This window comes from Fringilla coelebs (genome assembly GCF_963513975.1).
Source record: "Fringilla coelebs genome assembly, chromosome: 3".
Lineage (NCBI taxonomy): Eukaryota > Metazoa > Chordata > Aves > Passeriformes > Fringillidae > Fringilla > Fringilla coelebs.
This window is the reverse complement of record NC_140030.1, coordinates 79245284-79267522: the sequence shown is the minus strand read 5'-3', so window position 1 is coordinate 79267522 and position 22239 is coordinate 79245284. Positions and strand designations below refer to the sequence as shown.

The window sequence follows — 22239 nt, the reverse complement described above, 5'->3', positions numbered from 1 at the left end:
TACTACATTGATAAGCTATTCTAGAGCTTTCAAAATACAAACAATAATAAACTTAGACTAAGCTGCAGAACTTAAATGTCTGTAGAGGAAGCACAACATTATCAATCACAGCCTGAAGGAGTCACTATGACTGGCCAGAAGTTAAAAACCACACATAGATTATTAATGTGACTGACTTGTCAAAAATGAATAATGCTAAAAAAGACCCAGGGATCTTCTATCAACATCAAATTCAACAAGATTCAGCAACATATTCCTGCAGCAAAAGCAACCAACAATATCCTGGGCTGTATTAACAAGAGGGTGAAGGAAGTGACTGTTCCCATGTTGGGTACTTGTGAGACCACAGTTTGGAGTACTGTATCCAAGACAATATTTTTAATGCTGAGAAACTTTTTAGGTAGAGTCCCAAATACCCATTATCAGCATAGTGTAGCAAGTCTAAGGGAGCCCCTAAGACTGTTCAGGTAGCTGGAGCAGATGAGCTTCAAAGAGGGGCTGAGACTACTGTGAGAGTTCGGTGATGCCAAAAAAAGGCATCTTAGTGTGGCTTCTAACTACCTGATGTACAGATGCTGAGAAAACAGAGCCTAACTCTGCTCAGACTTGCATCACAGAGGGAGAAGATACTTTTTAAGGTGCTCTCTCACTCCTTTGAACCCTTCAGTCATGATGCTCATGGAGTGTCAGATTAATTTAAGACAAAGTTTAGTAGTTTAAGTCTTTTAAGAAAAGCTATGAAAATAAGCAGTAGTAACCCGAAGAGAGACTCTAAAATAAATTGCATATGGGCTAAGTCATGTCCACTTAATGCATATACCTCAATTACCACTAATGAGCAAGAATTGCATAAAGAATTCAAAAAATATATGAGAAAATCATACTTCATATAAACAAGTATCTAATCTTTCTGGAGTTGGGTTAAAAGTTTTAATCATGCTTTTCCTCCCTGGCTAGACAAGACTTGTTTCCCTCCTCCAGCAAATAAAAAAAAGTTTAAATAGATTTTTATTAGGTTGTTGCCAGGAAAGCACCCAATATATTAATTTTCTGCAGACTGTCCCAGCATGCTTCCCACATTTCCCACATATACTATTCAACTTCAGAAGTGCATCCTGAACTACAGCTATTCAAGTACTTAATAGCTTAAAAATTACCAGAAAACATCGGAGGACCTTTCAAGCCAAATGGGTTCAACAGATTACTGTAACTGAACAGTAATACTTGGAATCCAAAATGAAGAAAGAATTTCCTCTCTTGCTGCTGTCCCTCACTAAAAAATCACTCTACTGTACTACATTTAACAGTTTCACTAAAGCTGACCTAAGTGATTTACAACAGCAGTTCCTTGAAGAAGTTAAATCTTACACAGTTACCATAAAAGACACAGGCTGTGAAAGAAGTAATTGAAAAACATGAACAACACCAACTCAAAAAAACCTTTTTGCATTTCTGAAAATGAAAGGACTACTTTGATAACAATTTAAATTTAATTGTTTAATTGTCTAATTTTAAATGTTAGACTTCTGCTCACTTGTACTCAGCTGTCATCAATGAAAGCAAAAATAAACCAAAAGTGTGAATTTGAGAACAAAAAGCTCCTGTTGGCATACTGACTTTTTGGTGACATAAGCAATAGCTGCACTGATTCTGCATAAATGGATTAAATTTTAGTATTAAAGAGCAGTATGCAATTTTTTTTTAAGAGCAGTATTTCTAGATTTGTTTGGCAAATGACTGCTGATACCTAATGATATTACAACATTCTCTTAAGCAGAGACTACACCACACTGAACAGTAACTTGGACTCCAACCAAGAGATGGACATGGCTTCAGTGAAATACAGCATCTTGGAGATGCTCATGTGAGAGCAACAACTACCATGGCTTATAGGACTGTCACAGTTACAGCTCCATTATAAAGCTCAATTATTTCCCATCATCTTCAACAGTTCCATGTCCACCTATCCTTAAGACTTTCCAGAGCAGCTTAATTAGGAATCAACTTCCCATCAAGACATTTAACCAGTTCTCTTCTTTCTCCCCTTCTCTATACTGAGGGTTTAGGCAGAATAATTATGTCAAGGTAAAGTGGAGATGGTGGCAATCCAGGCTGCAGGACATGAACCTCAAAGGACAGACAGCAGTTGGTGAAATGTCTCTCCATGACTAGTGGCCCTAAAGATATATTATTCTGCTAAATTATAAAAGAAAGCTTGAGCAGCTGAAGAGTTCATATTAACTAAATTACTAAACCACAGTAACAGTACAACTCATTTGGATTTTATGACTCATATTACTCTCTGCATCAAAGTGGGAGAAAGTAAAGATGACAAAATAACTTTCATATCATGTAAAATACAGCTTTATCAGAGCCCTTCATGAGCATGGGTCACTGGAAAAATACACTGAAATACCACTCACAAAATTTAAATTCTATCTGCCTTAGAATTAATGAAAAGGAAAAATAACCCAAGGCAGAAACCTTGAAGAATCTTTACATTGAAGCAGTTTACTGAAAAAATAAGAATATTATATCAAGAGGACTTCAGGCTACCAATTATTTACTGATAATAAAATAGAAATAGAAATAGTAGAAATAATCAAAAGATGCTGTGATCCTGACAGAGAGCTCATTCAATGAACTGATCAGTCACAATATGTTCTTAGCACACTTTTTTTTTTCTCCTGGTAAGATCCATCAAATTTCCTTACCCCAGTCTGTTCCATCTCCTGAACTTCTTGATTCCCCATCACCATCATCTGAAGTAACCAAAAAGTCAAACTCTTTCAGAGCTTCTTCTGTATCTCTGTCTTCACTGCTGTCAGATAGCACTCTTTTCCTGACAATCTGAAGGGTCAGAAAGTACAGGGAAAAAAATGCTGAATTAAGTTACAAACACATTTTTAATCCAAGCAGTACTGTCTTGTCCTCTATGTAAAAATACAAACAGGAAGTTGAAGAGGAAGCAGAAAAGTACACATTCATAACCAAATCTGGAATAGTACACAGACTTTGTTCAAACTTCTAAGTGAAAATGAAACTTGTGTGTTTCTTCCTGTGACCATCAATAATCAGTCACGTGGATAAAAACCTACACTAATCTACACCACTACTATCTTTTTCTTTAATACTATAAATGTACAAACTCCTTCTTAAAACATTTCTTGAAAACACATAAAACACACAAACAAAAACTCAAGAATGCCACAGAAAAGACTTCAGCAAAACCAAACTCACTGTGCTTCTCTGAAAATAGCTAACTTTCAATTCTGAAATCATTCTCTTTGTGGACTAAGACTCAACTCCAGGAAACAAATAAACCAACCCCTAACCCCACAACTGACAAGAGCTCATTTTCTTAGACTTGGTAAGTCATTCCATCCTGAATGCTTTCTCTGACGGTACTGCTACTCAAACATGTTGCTTTTCATGTTTAAATTGCATTTCCCTCAAAAGCAAATTCTGGTAAAAGAAAAAAAATACTATTTATTAAAGAATTTCACTTTAAGTTTTCCACAATTTTACTTTTCCCTCAAGAACCAAAAAGAACTCAATTCTTTGCAATTATTTGACCAACTGATAAGGGGATGTCATGATACATGAAAACCATACCACAATTTTTACTTCTACAGTCATAGAAAATTTACATTAAACACAATGTTTTGACTTGGACCCTTGCTAAGGGTCAGTCTGTAAAGACTCCAATACATAGTCCAACATCCCACAGCTCATGAGGATGACTGATTGTATTTCCTCTAAATACAGTGAACCAATTTCTAAACCTGAAGCAATTCTAAACTTCAAGCTTCATTTCTTCAGCAGGCTTACTGAACATACTGTGTTACACAAGACTTAACAGAAGAGTCTCAGACTTTATCTCACAGTCCATGAATGACAGGAAAGATCTGAAAAGATCTCCTTTAAAAATATCATAAAACTAATTGTTTTTTAAGTGTTAATTTGTAAAACTGACCATAAAAACAATCACATCCATCATCTCTTATCTGCTTCAATTTTTAGGAAACACAATTCACTGAATAAATGTTAATTTTAAAGAAGAGTACTGATTGCATGTATCTATGTGATCATATGAATAAATCATATAGCAAAGTATAGATCATGAGTGAGATTAAGGTATTTGACTGAACAAACAAAACAATTTCTTAGCTACATTAGAGTTCTTCCACAAGCTATAAATTTTTCCTTCCACAAGCTATAAATACAAGTGTATTTCAGTTTTGTAATCTAAGACAATTTTTTACAAGTAATTTTAAGTATCACTAATTTTTTGATAAATATTCGAGAATAATTACTGACATGCAATGTTAGGAACAATACCTTCAAACTAAGCTGAGAACTGCAAAAAAGGACATTGATACCTTAAAAATTGTGTTCCAGTATATATCAAAAATACTAATCAGTATGTAATAGTAAAGAGACAATTTTAGAAAAATTTAATATGACCTAGAGCAATAAAGATGGCAAAGCATAACTTGTATGCAAAAACTTAGAAATGCGTATATAATTCCTCTTATGCACACATGCTTGGACAGAACATCATAAAGATGCATTAATGATTTGCATGTGTACATACACAGTCATATACTTTGCTTATAGGCACCTCATTAATCTCACTTTTTCTGTTCTTCGTAACTTTCAATTATTTTTTCCACTCACTGTTGCAGTATCAATGATTGCTTTCTCTCTTCCTTCAATATCTTCTTCATCTTCCTCATCACTAAAGTCTGCAGCTGCATTTTCAAGAAATTTGAAGGTCTCTAGCAGAGAGGCAGAGTCAGTCAATTCAGGTTTCCTAAACAACAACAACAATCACCACCATGAGAGAAAAGAAATCACAATGAAGTCTCTTTTTGCAATTACTAAGCTGTTCTGTGTTATTACGTCCAACAACATATAAGACTAAAATAAGCCTACAAGTAAAAACGGACTGTTAACAGCTAAAAATTCTTGTGGCTAAAGAACTAAACAATAGACATAAAGTGTATTATTAGAACCAACAATTATTCTTAGTATGGCTGCCATTACTAGGACAGAGACTTCTATTTTTTATTCGAAAAGCATTTTAAAGCCACATTCATCTGACATGTGCCTAAAACAGCATCAATACTGCTATGCCATTACTGAAAGCTGCAACAACAAGGACATGAGCCACAGCTACCAAGCTGGGCTCCCACATGTGCATCAGGGTACAGGAAAACTTTGCTACTGCTAGCTAATGTTCCTCATCTTGCTGGGAAACACCAAACTCTAGATCTAGCATTCATTAGCAATAAATATGCCACTATAAAAGAATATAATGGGAAAATATCACTGACGACTGAATAATATTTGAGTTTACATTAAACAAATAAGGAAATGGATGAAGATTGGGTAAAATTATGACTGTGCTGGCAGAAATTTAGGCAGTGCCTCAGAACAGGAAGCATAAGGGTCGTTATATCAACAACGGAAGAGGAAGAATCCAAGAAACAGGACTGTTACAATTACTAAAACTCTGACAAAAGTACAGATAAAGCAGTCCTAAAATTATCAACAAGATCTGTCTTTTCTATGCAGAAGATGCACTTCTCCAACAATCCCTGAAAGATACAGTGAACAAAATTCATTCATTTTGAATTGTTAAAATTACTTCCAGTAAAACCTGGTACATTCTTTAGATGGCTTTGAAGCAGTGAAGACAAGCTTTACTGTTTTCTTACCTTTAATCAGTAGACAGTTTTTCATAGTTCATCACTAAATGCACGTCATCTTGATTCTCACAACCACTGAAACAGCAGAAGTCTCCCCCTCTCTCTTTTCAGAACTGTAGTTCTAAACTGCCTTGTGCAGTCACCCTTAGTACCAGCAAGTGCCTTGCTTCTGCTAAGCTTTTCAAAAGGTTCAATCAGCTAACACACCTATACAAGAGTAAGGCCTTGTAATCCCCCTGCAGTGTGAACACCTGATCATCCGTCCGTCACCCACTTACTCCAGTGTTTCGTCATAACGCTTTCCAAAGGTCTATTACAGCAAGCATCCAAGGCCAAAAGCTTTGATGTCTAATAAGGCATGATAAGCAGCACACTTCCTTCTTTGCAAAGTCTCTGCTCAAGCAGTTCTATGCTTACATGACAACAATCAGCAGAAGCGGCTTCTTCACAGCCCCAGTATACCGGCATTTCATTAAGACAATTTGCTACTCTACTTTTTTTTCATTTACTCACCATTATGGCCCAAAAATACAAATAGAGATTTCACTTGCCATTAGAAATTCTGCATACACAGTAGCCTCATAATATATATAGTATATCTCTATGTACATTATGTTTTCATGGTAACTGTTTTTTCCAAGAATATTCCTTCTGCTTTTCCAGATCTTAACTCAGATCTAAAAACAATCTCAAACATGTTTCAAATATGCCCTGCATCCAGCAGTATTGTGACCCTCGTTTCTATGAAAAACCTGAAAACACTCTGTAACATTTTTTATTTTTCCTTAAGTAATCACTACTTTGGCAACCTGTAAGACCTCATGAATCTGTAGTAACAATGTACATTTTCACAGAAATCCTAGGGTATAGTTGCCTTGCTGTTTCCAACAAAAAAATCTTGGCAAGACAACACCTGTAATGTGCTTCATTTGACTAATTTCTTGACTTTCAGCAAATTCTGAGAGTCTTTGTCTACTTTTATGTGACTAAATCATCCAACCACAACTATTTCCGTTTTTTTTTCCTCTGTATTTTGCCATGTAAAAACACTATGGCTGAGATCTATATTATCAGACAAACTCCAGGTAAACAGTAATACATGAAGTAATACCAAACATGGACTATAAAATTTTAATTAAGAGACCTTACTATTAAGAAACAGATATCCTTCTATAGATCCAAGTAAATAATACCAGACTTGGCTCTGTACTCATTTGCTCTTAAACTTGGTTCTCTCACACTGAAGTTCAAAGTGACTACCAAAAGAGGTTGTATCTTTTTTTTTTTTATTAACTGCTGTGATTTCAACTATTCTACTATTTATTACACATTTTAGTGGGCAGGATATAGATATGCATAATAATGTATCTGCATTTACATGAGGAGCAGGGGTAAATGGGCATCTCAAGCACTGGGAAACATGGTAGCTTATTTATCATGTATTTCAAAACTCCTGCACAGTACAGAAATGTACAGTCAGCATAGTGCCATGAAAGATTATTTGTGCTAAGACACAACTTCCAAGAAAGAATTCTTAAAAAACAAAAAGGAAAACAGAAGACACTGAAGTTTTAAACTATCCAAGGGTTCTACAGGAAGACAGTTTCAAGCTGACAGACAAGCTGATTTCCTATAGTGTACCCCAATAAACTTTAGCAGTCAAATCAAAGGTGATTTAATAATTTGAGCTATTTGTCATCCTTTAGCAGCATATGAACCTAATGCATTTTGGATAATGCTGTCAGCATGAACTCTGGAAGAACATAAAATGTATTGAAGAAAAAAGTCTGACCTTGGCTAATTTATGCTATATATTGTGATAGATATTTCAAGCTTGCTTGAAATAAAAGAGATTTTCAATCTCTTTTTATTTCTTTTTTTCTCTTAAGAGGGTCATTCACAAAGCAACTTAAAAAAGCAGAAGGGTCAAAAATATATTCAGAGATAGAGTAGTAAAATAAATATCTTTAAATTCTATTTTAGAGAAAGAAACACAATTTGACATTTCCAAGGCTTTTGTAGCTTCAAGTATTTTTTAAAACATCAATGGGTCAAAACAATAGAATCAAGCTCCAAAAGAGGGGACTGATACAAACTATGGTATTACAAGGACAAGTGAGGCAAGGTTCAGGGCCCATTGCAAATAAAGAGAGCCCAAAAACCCAAAAAGGTCTCAACAAGGACAATTCCTCTTTTCTGGACTACCGTGTATCACAACATATTTAAGGAAGAACATAATTTTCAACATGCAAGAACTTCATTGCAGCTGCTTCCTTCCTCCACAGCCATACTGTCTAAAGCAAACCAGCTGGGGAAGAATGAACCAGAACCTCCAGACAGCAGGAGAAGCTACAGAACCTGCCAAGGCAGAAAGCACAGAGCAGCCAGACTGTAGCAAGGCATCCCTCAATCCTGTGCTCTTCAGCTGCTTGTTCTGAATCTCTTTCCCACTGCTCCTTCCTCAGTTGGACTCTGTAACAGCACTCTTGCATGCTTTTCTCTCTAGCAGCTAACTTTGTCTTCTTTCCTTTAAGGTCTCATCCCAGGTGACTCAGCACCTCCTAACCAACCAACCCAACAAAAATCATTTAAACAGTATCATATCTTCTATCACACACTGTTAACTCTGTCCATTCCATCCTCCTTTCCAGCAGCCTTATCCAAGTAGACAAGCAATTCTTTGGGGCAGAGATATTACCCTGCCACTCCTTCCTACCCACAATTAGGTACAACAGGACTAACTGCTTCTTGTGGGCATAACAATAAGTACTGCCAGAAGGTAAATGTAGCTAGACTAATGCTGCTTGGTTTTCCATATTACTACAATAGATGGGAAGTGCACAGATTTTGTGAATATCACTCCTGAAACAGGGCACTTCTGATTCCCAAAGGTAAGAAATGTTTTCCTGTTTAAAACACAAAATTCCTGTTATAAATGGGACGATAATTAAAGTACTTACATCCCTTAATATAACATGAAACTGAAATCATGTAAGTATTTTCCTCCTCAGAAGAAGCTGACGGAATTCTGAGCAGCTGTGATGACTGTGAAAATCTGATCCCAATTTGTATTTTACAGGCTGTTCAGTTATTCAGATTTGTGTTAATCCCTTGGCCCCCTTAAGACAAAAAATAATATCTTCCCATGAAATCGAAAAAATGTGATTTGTGGATATTCCACATACACTATTTCAATAAAGCAAGCCTGGCTTTGCTGGGCTCTGCAGCCCATAAAACCAACTCTTCCTTTTCTGCCCAACAGTGACATCCCAACACTTGAGATGAGCATTTTGTGTAAAAATACAGTTGGTTCTGACACTGAAATATTGCCAGCTTTAAAAAATTTATAGCTCAGACTGAATGTATTTGCTCTCAACATTTAATATTCATGATCTTAACATAAATCCTCTTAGTGAGTGAAATGCAGAAGCCATAACCTACAGGCAAGGTGAAGTTCTTTTGTGGAAACTAGAACAGCATGCTGATGATACCTTTCCACCTCCCAGCATGATCCAGAACATTTCAAATTGCAAAGTCAAGTTTAACTTAAACTAAAGTCACATTATAGACACGTATTTTCTTTGTAACTAACACACTCTATATTTCTATCATTGCCTTCTCTTTTGTTGATAATAACCCTGGAAAGTCTGTGGTCATGTCCAGGGAGAGTCTCAAACTTCTCCTATGAACTGTCCAATCACAAGGCCATTAACTGCCTTAGTCCTACTCACAACCTCAAAGGAAAGAATAGAGGGCTTTATTGTTTGTTTATTTTATCCAAGACATACACAAGTTATCTTAAATAAAACCAGGATTTTATTGATAAATTCAGAAGCAGGAAGAAATACCACAATAAAGTTAAATAAATACAAGTTCAGCTTAGGCTGAGAAATGTTCCTGGGAGCTTGTACAGCTGGAAAGAACCTGCTGCGAACCAGAATTCAGAGCTGTTCTACCATACTCTTTCTTGAGCCATTTTCTTTGGTTCAGTTTCCTACTAGTATCAAAATAGCTACTGCATAGTCTTCATAAGTTTTAATTATTCCCCACAGAATTTAGTTATCGCATGTTTTAAAACAGTCTTTTCAATGTGGCTAGTTAAATTCTATCAAACTGTACTCATTAAACAAATGCATGCAAATTCAATGACTAGTGTCTTTAAGAACAGTTCATTAGATGGTCAACACTGTAAAATCTTTAATAACGCAGCACAGAAACAAAATCATTTATAAAACTACAGAGCAGTTAAAATCATCAACATTTACACACAATGAACACAGGCCAGGCTAACAGTCTGTCACAACCTTTGAAATTTCCTATGAAGTCACACCACACAATGCATGAACTAGTGCAATATGTATTACAACTGCTAAGCAACACTTACAAAATGGTTTGCATATAAATTGCAATAGCAAAGGAATGACATTTAAAAAGCAAGGACCACGTCTCTTGCCAAATCTAGTCAGCTAAATATAATATATCAAACAAATAAGTTTTATAAAGAATAAAGAAGCCCCTAATATTTGAGGTACCAGAGTAACTCTTGTAAGTTATTTCTCCATTCACCTCCCCTCTATTTACTTCTCTCTCTCTCCAACTGAACAACTTCTGTCTCTTTCTCCCCACTCTTTCTGTACTGTGAGTCTTATGTGTCATTTCCAAAAACCATCTCTCAGACTCTTAAGCCATAGAATGGTGCCAATTAAAAGCGTGGCCCATTTGTAGTTCTTTCTTCACAAAAAAACCCCTCAATTTATCTACTTGTTTTTTCTGCTTTAGTGCATCTGTTGAAAGTGTCCAGATCTGGCCTAAATCAGATAACTTTGAAATGCCTGTTAGGTTACTGCAAGATGGAGGCACGGAGAAAGAAAAAAAAGGTGAAAAAAAATTTCTAAAATCTATTTGCTTTATTCCCTTTACTGTTTTTTTTTTTTTTCCCTTTTTGTAATTCAACATCTACTTGGCATACTATTTTGGAAATCTTTCTTATGGCAGCTATTACCTGAGGTTTATAAATTCAGAGGTACTTTCCCAAATAAACCATTTTATAAGCTAGTCAACAAACAACATTCATCAGCCAGTATGCAGCATTTTCATTACTTGGGCCAGCGTTAATAAGATTTAGAGACGCAAAAGAGTTATTAAGGTCTTCTGGCATACAAAGATGTTCATTCACTGAAGTGTCAGTTGGAATGACTTGTATATCAGAAAGAAAGTTTTCAAAATTTTTAAATTTTGAAATGGTCTTCAGATTTGCTCTCAAATGCTGATGTTTGATGCCATTTAGCTCATGTAAAAGTATAGGCAGTGGAAGCCCTTGGCAGTTCAATAAGAAAAGGCAGCAGGTAAGTTTAGAAAGAGACTGATACATCACTCAGGACCATTTTTCTTTAAGAATTTTCTATTGGCTATTTATAGTTCTAATGATCAAACCCTTAGCAAGAACTATTCTATACCATTTTTATATATAGACATTCGTATCTATGCATATATATATACACACATATGTTTGGTATATCCTCATTCCTCTCCAGTTCTATTCCTTTATTATATTTGCTTCCACTCATAATAAATGGTAGTCAAATACACACCTTCAAGAAGGTAAACTAATTTGACTGTTTAGGTTTCACTTAGTAAGAGAAAGCTCCTAAAAATGAGGTAATAATAGAACTAAAGATACTTAAGTACTCTTGTGTTTTCAAGGCTACAAGCTACATTTGCAGGCAGCTTTCATTTCCATTTCAGTTTGTTGAGGGAAAGCACCCAATTCTCTCACTGCAAGTGTTAGGAATTTAAACCATTATTATGAGGTTATTATTTTAGTATATATTTTTGAGTCCAGTCATGCCAAGTGGTACTTATCTTTTGTAATGCAAGTGAGCTGATTGAAGAAACTGAAAACTGATTCCCTTTTAAATTCCATGAAATAAGTGAAAACAGGACTATATCTAGCTCACGTTATATTAACATTTCATTTATGGATTCAAAATCTTGCAGGGTGCATTCAAAATCCACATGTTGTCTTTCTTGAGTGCTAAAGTTTTCAAGAGGATCTGTACATCAGCAAATAAATAGGCAATGTAAGAATACAAGTCTGGCCAAACGTGCAGCAGCTAGTAACACAAAGTCTGAGGCTACTTCACCTAAGGATGAAGACAAACTGATTTGGCTTAAAACTGAGTCAGACAGCAGTAGTGCGTTCATCACTGTACCAAAGGAAAGGGAACCTCTCTGATGTAACTGCAATAATTTAGGACACACAAAACTAAGCTAAGAGGTTATGAGGGACTGGACAGCAATTTTCTAAAACAACTAGAGCCTAGCAGAATGCAAGTTACATATCCTCTGCTGCAAATAAATATTATTCTATTAAGTATCTGCACTACATTAACCATTATATGCTTCTACATACCAAAGCAAACAGCATCAGCTTCACAATAATCATCCCAAACATTCCCACTAGACTTTCCCACAAAAAGGCTCAACTCAATGTTGGCACCCCAAACACTGAGTGTCCAAACCTCGGCTGTTGAAACAGGTATAAAGGACAGACAACAAGATAAAACTCATACAATAGGCAAATGCTGCTGTAACAACTTAAAAATCTGTAAAAGCTGTAGTAAGCTGAACAGAGGAAAAACATCCTCCCTATCTATCATGAATTATACACTTCACACATGCTTGATGTCAGAGGAAAAATGCCAGGAATTATCTTTAAAACAATCAAAGGCATTAACAAATATTAAAAAAAGAGCAAAGTGTGGGTTTCCGCTGTGCCCAGTACAGTCAGAGCAAGTCACAGAGGTATTTCTGAGGAAGGCTGAATAGCAGCAAAAAGCACTATGCACAGATGAATACACACACAAAAACTGTGCTAAAATCTGACTGTGTTGAGAAGTAGACCAGCTCTTCTATTTTTTCTCTGGAATTTTTTGCAATACTAATTTATTTTGTGCTCCAGCACTTTCCTTTATTTTATCAAGAAAGTATTGGTTGACTATCAAACAAATAATGAAAACATAAAGGAAGTTTTGTTCCTATTGCCATTACTCCCTCTCTCCTCTCAAAGAAATAACCATATGGCAGCATAAAAGCATCAAATACCATCTCTTTCCTTTCTTTGGAATTTATCATGAGTGCTCAGTTGTACAGAAGGCAGTTGAGCCAATCTGTTCTTTCTGCAATTTACACTGCTATATGGAGAAATCTTTAAGGAAATGAAAGGCCAGTGTGCCTTCCATTTTTTTTATTCTGGAAATGCATCATTAAATCCATACTCCTTCTGTTTTTCACGGTATCATTTTCCCCTCTATTGTACATTATCTTCATTACATTCACCCACATTCTTTTCAAACTCCCATTGATTTGTCTTTATCATTTCCTATCCCAAAGGTTTCTCCTTACTCTAGTCCTGTACTCCGCTTCTCACATTTTTCACTCCATGTAAACAGTTTTCCAAAACACAGACTTAAAATGCAGAGATTCAACTGGGTGCATGTTATGCAGTTCTTCCAAGACCAAACAGATCAAAAATGCTATAAGCTGTCTTTTCTCACTTCAACAGAGGTGTATTCCTTGTTAGATTCCATCCATTTTCATGTGTTACTTTCTGCCCAGTGCTCTGCTCTTCAAATTTAATCAAAACATCTTCAGGTTGACCAGTGTCCTCAGACTTGTGAGCAAATATTTGACATCAATGTTCATTTTCTGTTTTGAACAGGAAAATCTGCCCAACTGCATTGGCTTGAGCAGTTCACAGGCTTCTCTCTGGTGAGAGATAGCAAAGCTTCTTCCTATGAAGAGTTTCACTGTACCCATACAGTCACTGAGAGTCTTCAGCCTGCGTTTTAGTTTGCAACTGTCCCAATGTCTCATGGTCCTGGCAAACACTCACATATGTCCTTAAACTTCCTGGAATTGCACTAAGCTTTTGTTTGGTTTCTTGTTCTTCCAATTTCTCACCATAACTTTCCTCTTCTACCACTACCAAACTGCAGATACTACTTCACTGTATTCCTTCCAACTATAACTGCCTGCTGCAGCTCAAATCCATTTTTTGCTTTACATGCATACAAGGAATAACAAGAAGTTGTTAAAGGAAGTTCCAGTCCTTTTGCCCTCATAGTAACCAGCCTAGCACTGGTGAGGCTGCTTCAAAGGATGCACCTTCCTCAACTGTAAGCCAGAACTTAGCGGAGTCATCTAAATTTTTCCTAGTTCTGCCAGCCAGGTAGGAAAGCATTCAATTACGGTTTCAAACACTCCCTAAAAATTTCAGGTGAGTTCAAGAGTAGCATCCTGACTTCAGAAGTAACATCCATGTGCCTTAGACTTGTGTCATCTATTCAATGCTATACTTTTCAAAGAGAAGCTGTTCTATATAGGCTGAAGTTATGCTGGCATTACAAGAGGTAAATAACAGGTAAATATGAGCTTATTTCTCATTTTGCATCTACCACAAAGCTGCACTTTGAAAGCTCAGAGGGAAGTGATGATGTGGTTGGAAGAAGGTGAACAGTGCCAGATGTCACAGAAACACTGAGGCAGCACACGATGAAATAGCTGTTAAATAACAGGCAGTCTCTGCCAGGAAGCAAGCCACAGAATGCTTCCTGAAAGAAAAATTGAAAGAGGTGGTCTGCAAGTGTGACTGAAGCACCCAGAAGAATCACAGCATTCAGAGGTAGTCCTGTACTTAGATTAATCACAGTATTCTAATAAAATCATTACTTTTTTCCTTCCAGTGAGGGAGATCTCAGTGGACATCCAGAACTTCAAAATCACCCATATTCAACATGAATATGGGTGAACCATACTGAACAAGAACCCTGGGAAATTTTTCCACTGTAAAGCCCTGGAGTCTCTTCTTGTTCATTATTTTATCAAAACATTTCCCTAAGCTCTGTAATGCAGTCTGCCATCTGAGGCATCACAAGCAAGAACAGTTTTCCAAGGTGTACAGCCTGACCAGCCTCACAGCTGACAAGCTAGTACAGCCACAATGGAAGGGAATTCATTTTTCTCCATCAATGAATATCCTCAGCCACTACAAAGTGTTAAACTACAGAGTGTTAAACCTAATGTCAGTTCTATCGCAAAACCAAGCAGATAGGAAAGAAATGCAAATATATTCAAAACTGCTGTATTAAAACCACTGTCCCAGTATTTCAGCCATCAAGTAACTACCTTATACACATATCCATCTTCTTCAAAACTATGTAAATACACATAAATAAATTTTGAAGTGTAAGAGAAGAAGCTTTATTTACACACTTCCCCTTCACCAGAAATCAAACCAGAACTGTTATTGCAAGCTATCAAGCATTCCTTGTTCTTCAAAACAAAGCTGCTGTACATAAACGACATGACTTGTCAACTATGTAGCAGCACAATATATTTTAGTAGCTTGCAGGTTTTCTCACACATTCAAGTCTTCCATCTTACAGCATTATATTTAATTACATAACAATGAACTTCTGCCCTTATGTAACTTGTTGGCCTGAAGATGCTGCAGTTATAAGAAGGGTATAATGAAATCTTAAAAATGCTTTTTAGAAGATAGGATGCATATATAACAGTATTAGGTCTTAGAAAATAAAGGTCTTGAATTTTGCTCCATGAATATAGACAAGGAAAAAAGAGTGAGGATTTCTGAGGAAAGCTGTGTTACTACTGGAAACAGCTACCTCATCTACTGTTCCTACAATTCTGCATAATTTTCATTATTTTTCCAGTTTTGCAACTACAATATCTTAAACAAGAATGAACAGATTGTTTTCCTGAAGCCTTTAGAGTTAAGTTTAACTTACTTTTTTTTTTCTTTTTAACACTGCATGGAAAAGAGAAGAAAATGGAAAAAATGCCTCTTAGGTTTTAACATTACTTACGAGAAGAAGTAAGGACAAGCTTTTACTGTCTTTGACTGACTTTCCATAGTATTAGAAATATTAAAACACAGAAATTAGTACCTTACACTTCAGTCACATTTACATATGTCAGTAGAGAACCAAAAACTTTTAGGACTCAATATAATGAGTGACTTTTGTTTTTCAGATTTAACAAAAAAATTCCTTGTCTTATATAGCTTATCATGTCGTAGTCAGCACAGACCAGAAGAGCAAAGCCTGCAACCTACGCAGTAAAGTGTCTAGCAATACACTGGAGACAATTCAAACCGTTCACTTGAAACAACACTGACTTCTAAACACTTAGCAATCATATCTAAAAAGAGGCTTGATTTGACTTAGTGCTGCCATCCAACTGGAAAAAAAATTATGATGCTTTCAAGATGTGAACCTAAAGAATTACTTCCATACTTATTGCTTAATATAATAAAAGTAGTTAGAATTGCTCTAATCTCAAACGAGGAAAAAATCCTGAAATCTTCTCAGTAAACAAAAATTTTGTTCAACACTACCTAGTGCATTTACGCAGAATTAGAACAAAGTCATCTTGATGCTTACCCGATCATTGCGTTTTCTTTAATCTGACCCTCTGTGCCATTTACCATTGGCTCTTGACTTCTGTTTTCTTTTTCTGAAGCATCACTTGAGAGGCCCAATAAAGCTCGCACTCGTTTTGATTTCACATCCAATATTGTGTCGGTGTAGCCCACTTCTTGTAGGTACCTGAAGGAAGAGAACTCATGCTAATCTCCTCTGCACACGTCACTTCTGCAAAACATGAAATTCCTCCCTGAACTTCTCCCTGAACTCATCCTCAATCCCTTAGCTTAGCAACTGACTGAACTTCTCCCTGAACTCATCCTCAATCCCTAAGCTTAGCAAACTACGGTGCTGAGCTAGTGAAACATGCTTGTAAATCATCCTGTACCAGCTGCAGAGGGATCGCCTCTTGCAGTACCAGCCTCTACAGTCACTGAGGAAAAAAAAAATCAGAGAGCCTAGCAGTCAGAGGTTATACAATACGTTATTCATTCATCTACTAAAATGGATAGAAAAGCACTTTCAATTAAAATATTTACAACTGCTTAATAAAAATCACCACAGTTGCATGCACAAGCATGGTCATTTTATTCTTTGACACATGGAAACTAGATACAAGAAGCAGCAGATATGTTCCTTATGTAAACATTATTAGAATCCTAGAAAACGCAATAAAACCTAAATCCTTTAGCTGCGGCTATTAGTAAGAGTTGCTATTTATGATGGACTAGACTTGATAAAATCTGTCTTGCCTTTCCTTTATTCCGCAACGAATCTGCAAAAATTTGTCTTCCATATAAAGACTGAACAGCAAAAAACATTGTATGAAAACCTCACAGCCCAAAGTTGGCTCTGTACTTCGAAAGTTCACTCTTTCACCAATATGCCATGTTGCCCTTGAGAGAAACAGGAGGGAAATAATGATTTAAAAAAGTAAAAATTGGTTTGTGTCTTTCCTTCTAGAACATGGAGTTAATAGCAGTGAATTGATTAAATTGTCAATATTCTAGACAACTCTGAAGAAGGGAAATGCTATTTTACAGTGACAACTGTTACAAATCAAGGACATGCACTTCTCCTCCAATAACATTGTCCTCCAATTATTTAATATCATTCACATAACCACATTAGGAGAGAAATAATGATTGTTGGCTACAGAAAAATCAAACAAGTCACCTATGCAAAACAGAGTCTGTCAGTAATATGCACTCTATATTCGCAGTGTGTCATTCTTCTATGAACTGCGCTGAGACGGAATAACTAGTCTTCAAAATCACTGATCCAAGTCAAAACCACTCCATTTACATTTATTCATCATGCAAGCAAAGATTTGAGCTCTTGCAAAAGAGAAGCCTGTACAATCCATTCAACAAATTTAACTTCTGTACAACTCCTTGGAAAAAGGTTTTTTAATATAAGTTCCAGACCATCCTTAGTATCTCAGTCCCCTCTCATTTAATCTTCTGTAATACACCAAATATCATGGCAATTAATTTAGTTACTATGATCACAATTCAAAAATTAATTTAGATTAAGAGACATTTGTTTCATTGAGATGAACAGAGAATTAGAAAACATCTAGTCTAAGCTTATGGATGTTAGTCTTTTCTGCAACTTAAGCAAACCAAAATAAAACTTTTCCTTCTCCAATGCCAGCTGTTTTTATTTTACACAGCTCCTAGCAGAATTACTTGTATCTTTTGCTTTTTAATTGCAAAGTGTCATGACCCACCCATCCCAAGCAGATTGGCTTATTATACTCCATGAAAGAAAAGAAAATGAGATCAGGTGCTTGTGACTTGACAAGGCTCCTCATCTGAAGTTATGAAATATTAAAAATTTTTAAAACCCAAGGAAAAGTAGTGCAGAAGCTCAATTAACTTCATCACACACAATAACTTTTCTTTCAGTAAAATACAACTTAAAAAAAAATCAAATACCATCACCACCATATTTCATTAGCAGATTCTTTCTTTGCACTCATTATTTGAGTCATTTTTTCAACACTTACTGTCTTAACAGCTGTCGTCCTTGTTTCCATATTAGCTGGCTGTTCTGTTGTGGCTGAATCTCTGTCTCATTCCCTTCATCTGAAAAAGATTTTATTACATTTTTTTTCTTCTTCCTATTTGCATAAAAGATGCCCATCCACAGGAAAAGACAAATGTGATCTGCCTTAAAATGATTAGGAATGGTTTAATACCAAAATTCAAAGCGCAAATAATGAAGAGAAAAAAAAATGCACACAGCACGTAATTGTAGTACTATATACACATAAAGATTTCCTACTCTATGAGAGCAAGTTCCACTAGTCCTAACTTCTAAGCAGTCCTACTCTAAGAGAGCAAGTTCCTAACTCCTTTAGGGGCACATAATGACAGTCAATCTGCAGTCCGATTTTTGCTTTGGCCTCCCAAGATAATTGCTGCTCACATTAGGTCTGAATACAAATATCTTTAACTGTTAACTGCAGCACGATATTGGTTTACAACTTCCCAGTTTTCTTAATATTTGACAGTTCAACATAAATCAACAGATTTACCTGAATCAATTTAATCCTTATTTGCATTAGTTTTGTAGAAACAAACAAACAAACAATAGGGGCTTGAAACTTGAAATCTTGCTGAAAAATTTTCAGCACATTTTCCCCAACCATAAATTTGTAACCAAATGTTACTACTCCAGGAAAATCTACCAAAAAAAAAAAATCCTGTGTCTGCTCTCTTAAGAAAAATATCAGAATGCAGGATGCTGGCAACCAACAGCTACATGTTTATTCCATATATAGCTTCACACCACATGATGGTGGGTTTTTTCCTCTCCTCAAGGAGATGCATATGCTTCCCAAGATAAAATGTCTTGGTTTATTATCTATGAAAGCCTCTACAAAACTTTAAAACCTTGTGGTCCAAACACTGAAGGATAAACAAACTTCCTGTGTAAACAAGACTTAAGAACCAGAAAAACCTGTGGTATACTCCTGTGAGTAACTTGACATGTGACGTGGGAAAGCTATTATTCTCATCAGGAAGTCATTTACCTTTAAACAACTCAATTAATACTAGACAAAAAAGCCCCAAAAACTACCCAAAGAAGCTATTAAAGAAGCTATTAAATACTAATCAGAATTCACATGCAAAGAGAGACATATGAATTTCAGACATCTCATATTCACAAATCTATTTAATAGCATCCACAGGAAATCATCAAATGCACAATAATTTTCCAATGACAACTGGACACAGCTGGATCCAATGCACAGCTACCAAAGCTCAGTCTATAATTACTAAAACATGACTGAGGTAAATCTGCCTGAAAATTCCTTTTGAAAGCAAAACCCGTTCTTCTGAAGGCACTGTTAAGTATATCCAGAGGCAAGAATTCTCTTGTGCTTAGTCTCCTCAAAAGTGATGACTGCTAGCAGTAGCAGTGGTTTACAGATAAGAGTGAAGAGACTTGCATTATGAGGAAATTATAGCAGAAGATATAGCATATATAATATACATAGATAAATTGTATAAATGATTTTATTTTTAAAGTATCCCTTCACCAGGAGATTGAAACTTTCTTCTAAAATTGTGTTACAGACTCACCAAGAGATCATAAAGAAAACAACAAGGACCCATGCAGAAGAACTACTACCAACATTTCGACTTTTTCATGACTGGGCAGGAAAAACAGGGACAGGGTGAGGGGAACATATGGACACACAACTTAAGTATCTATTAAAGACAACTTCAAAATATCATTAGAACAAAGTTTCTATTTTAAGTCATCAGTCCAGATTTGATACAAAATGAAAATACACATTTCTGATAGCTATATATAGAATACAATGGGATAAATGGGAATAATGGAATTTTAACTGAAGTATTTCCACAATGTTGACTTTGCAGAATTAATGCACAGTCTAGAGCTCTGCCAGGCAAGCCAGGCCTCGCACTACATTCTTCAGCTGGAAACTGAAGCAACATGCTGTAGCTGCACCCTGAGAAATTACAAAAAAACCCCATGGTTGTCTAGGGCTGTGGTATGATCAGGACAAAGTTTTCTAAAGGTCCAGATACAGACTGAGATCTTCCACTTAGCAGCACCAAATCCAATATTTCTTCAGTTATGGAAATAACGCTGATAATTGTATGAAATAAAATTTCTAAAAAACTCATTAAAAACTTGGACAAGAAAAGCCTGGTGTAAAGCTCTGCTAGTTGCTGTGGGATTGGATTTTTTGTTTGTTTGGGGGTCTTTTAATGACCTTCTAAACCCACTGAGGTAAGAAATCACCATGACAGTCAGCCAGACCATCCCCTCTGTAAACCAAGTGACAGAGATGAGATTTGCAGACATTCTATGCTCTGCCTTTACATATAGGTGGTTCCAATTTTCTTGTAGTAGGAGCATCAGGAGACTGAGACACAAAAAACATTACCTATTTTTTCAATGCCTTGACCACTAGCCAGATCTCTGTACCTCTTTTTTATATTTTTTTCCCCCCAGAGGAAAGGATAGGAAGATAGAGGGGTTAAAGGAAATAAATTTTTAATTTCCCCAATTCAGTGCTTAAATCTATTTGTGTGAAGTAGGAGAAGAAAACAAATCAGCTTTCCAGAGACCAAGATAAAAAAACTGAAATTAGTTAAATGCATCTCCAATGACCATGTGAATTCTGCAGAGAAATCTCCTGTTCAAAAACTCTCACTTATGTCTAAAATAATGCACTTTATTTATTTATTTCCTGGAATACCACTGAGGTCATTGAACAAAAAAAATTATGAACTATTTCATTCAGAAGAATTATCTAGAGATAAAAGGATTCTATTGCTGTGAATCTAGTATCATCCTGTTCCAAAATATCCATACACATCACTAAGGGACAGAAAAACTACTCTCTCCAAGAGCAGTCTGCTCATTTGGGTTTGGATTTTTTTTTAATCTAAACTAACTTGATTTATTAATAGACTCTCAGAGCACTAGGATATATTTTTAATTGTACAAGAGAAAAATATAGGCTTTAATATTTATCTCTATTCTTACTGCTCCATTAAGAGACCTATTTTATCAACACTATCAATTCAGCATTTGCACGTAACACAGTTAAGCTTTTATGCCAGTAATAAACTCATTCTCATTAAATTCTTACCAGAATCATAGTTCGGTGGCTTCATATCTCCCTGATTCAATTCTGTGCCATATTTTAATTTGTGGTATTTAGCCCTGCAAGGAAATCAAACAAAAAAAACCATTTAAAATCTATTAGTACATTTAAAGGATGTCTCTAAACACATAAATGTCACCTGTTTTCAATTAAAAAGCCACTCCTTTCTTCTAGGCTGGGAACAAAGCAAACCAAGTAATTTCACCATGACTTCAGATAGGTAATTTTATTGAAATACTTTTTTCCAAGGGTTACATGTAATTGCATAGTGAATACTGAGGAAACACACAGAGCAGCTGACTGCAGATTTTACAAAATGTTCTTGCTACAGAAAAGGTTCCTTCCCTGTGCACACAAGCAACTCATCGGCTCCCCTTTCCAACCCCTCTGCATTTCCTTTTCAGCTAACGTTTATGACACATTTTTTTTTTACTACCCATGTCAGTTCAGTGCTATCTACTTCATATCTCATATTGTCACTCCATTAAGCAAACTTTAGTTTTATTTTTTGAATCCAACAGCAGCAGGCCCTCAGCTAGAACTATACTAAACAAGGCTTAGCAATGATAGTGCTCACTCACACCGCTTTCTCTCAAAGCTGCTAGGTCTGCCACTTGACCAAGTGCAAAAATTGAGACTTTCTTCCAAAAATATTTAGCCTTCAAAAGGTCTAATATAATAAGCCCCACAAAGCATGCCATACAATGAACAAGAGTAGCTACAAAAAAATGGAAATGCTTTTTAATTTGAGAAGCCTCATCCTAAAGACTCAGTATGCACAGACTTTGAAATACACATAATAACACCACAGTAGAACAGTATTACACATGCACATGTAAGTCATTCAAGATTCATTACAGTAGCCTTACAACAGCACAGTAGAGAAAGTGAGGCAAAGAGAGCCTTTTCTAGTTTTGCAATCTGT

General features: G+C 35.9%; 1 protein-coding gene across 4 annotated transcripts in view; it reads right to left on the bottom strand.

Annotated features, from left to right (window-relative positions):
• STRN (striatin) overlaps positions 1 to 22239 on the bottom strand; it is a 62871-nt gene that overhangs the window by 21212 nt on the left and 19420 nt on the right. For all 4 annotated transcript variants that reach the window (XM_084203317.1, XM_084203318.1, XM_084203319.1 and 1 more), the window contains exons 3-7: positions 21300 to 21373; positions 18171 to 18249; positions 16178 to 16342; positions 4681 to 4816; positions 2715 to 2850 (exon numbers count right to left, since the gene is read on the bottom strand). In XM_084203317.1, coding sequence (XP_084059443.1) covers positions 2715 to 2850; positions 4681 to 4816; positions 16178 to 16342; positions 18171 to 18249; positions 21300 to 21373 — 590 coding nt within the window. The remainder of the gene's footprint in view (positions 1 to 2714; positions 2851 to 4680; positions 4817 to 16177; positions 16343 to 18170; positions 18250 to 21299; positions 21374 to 22239) is intronic.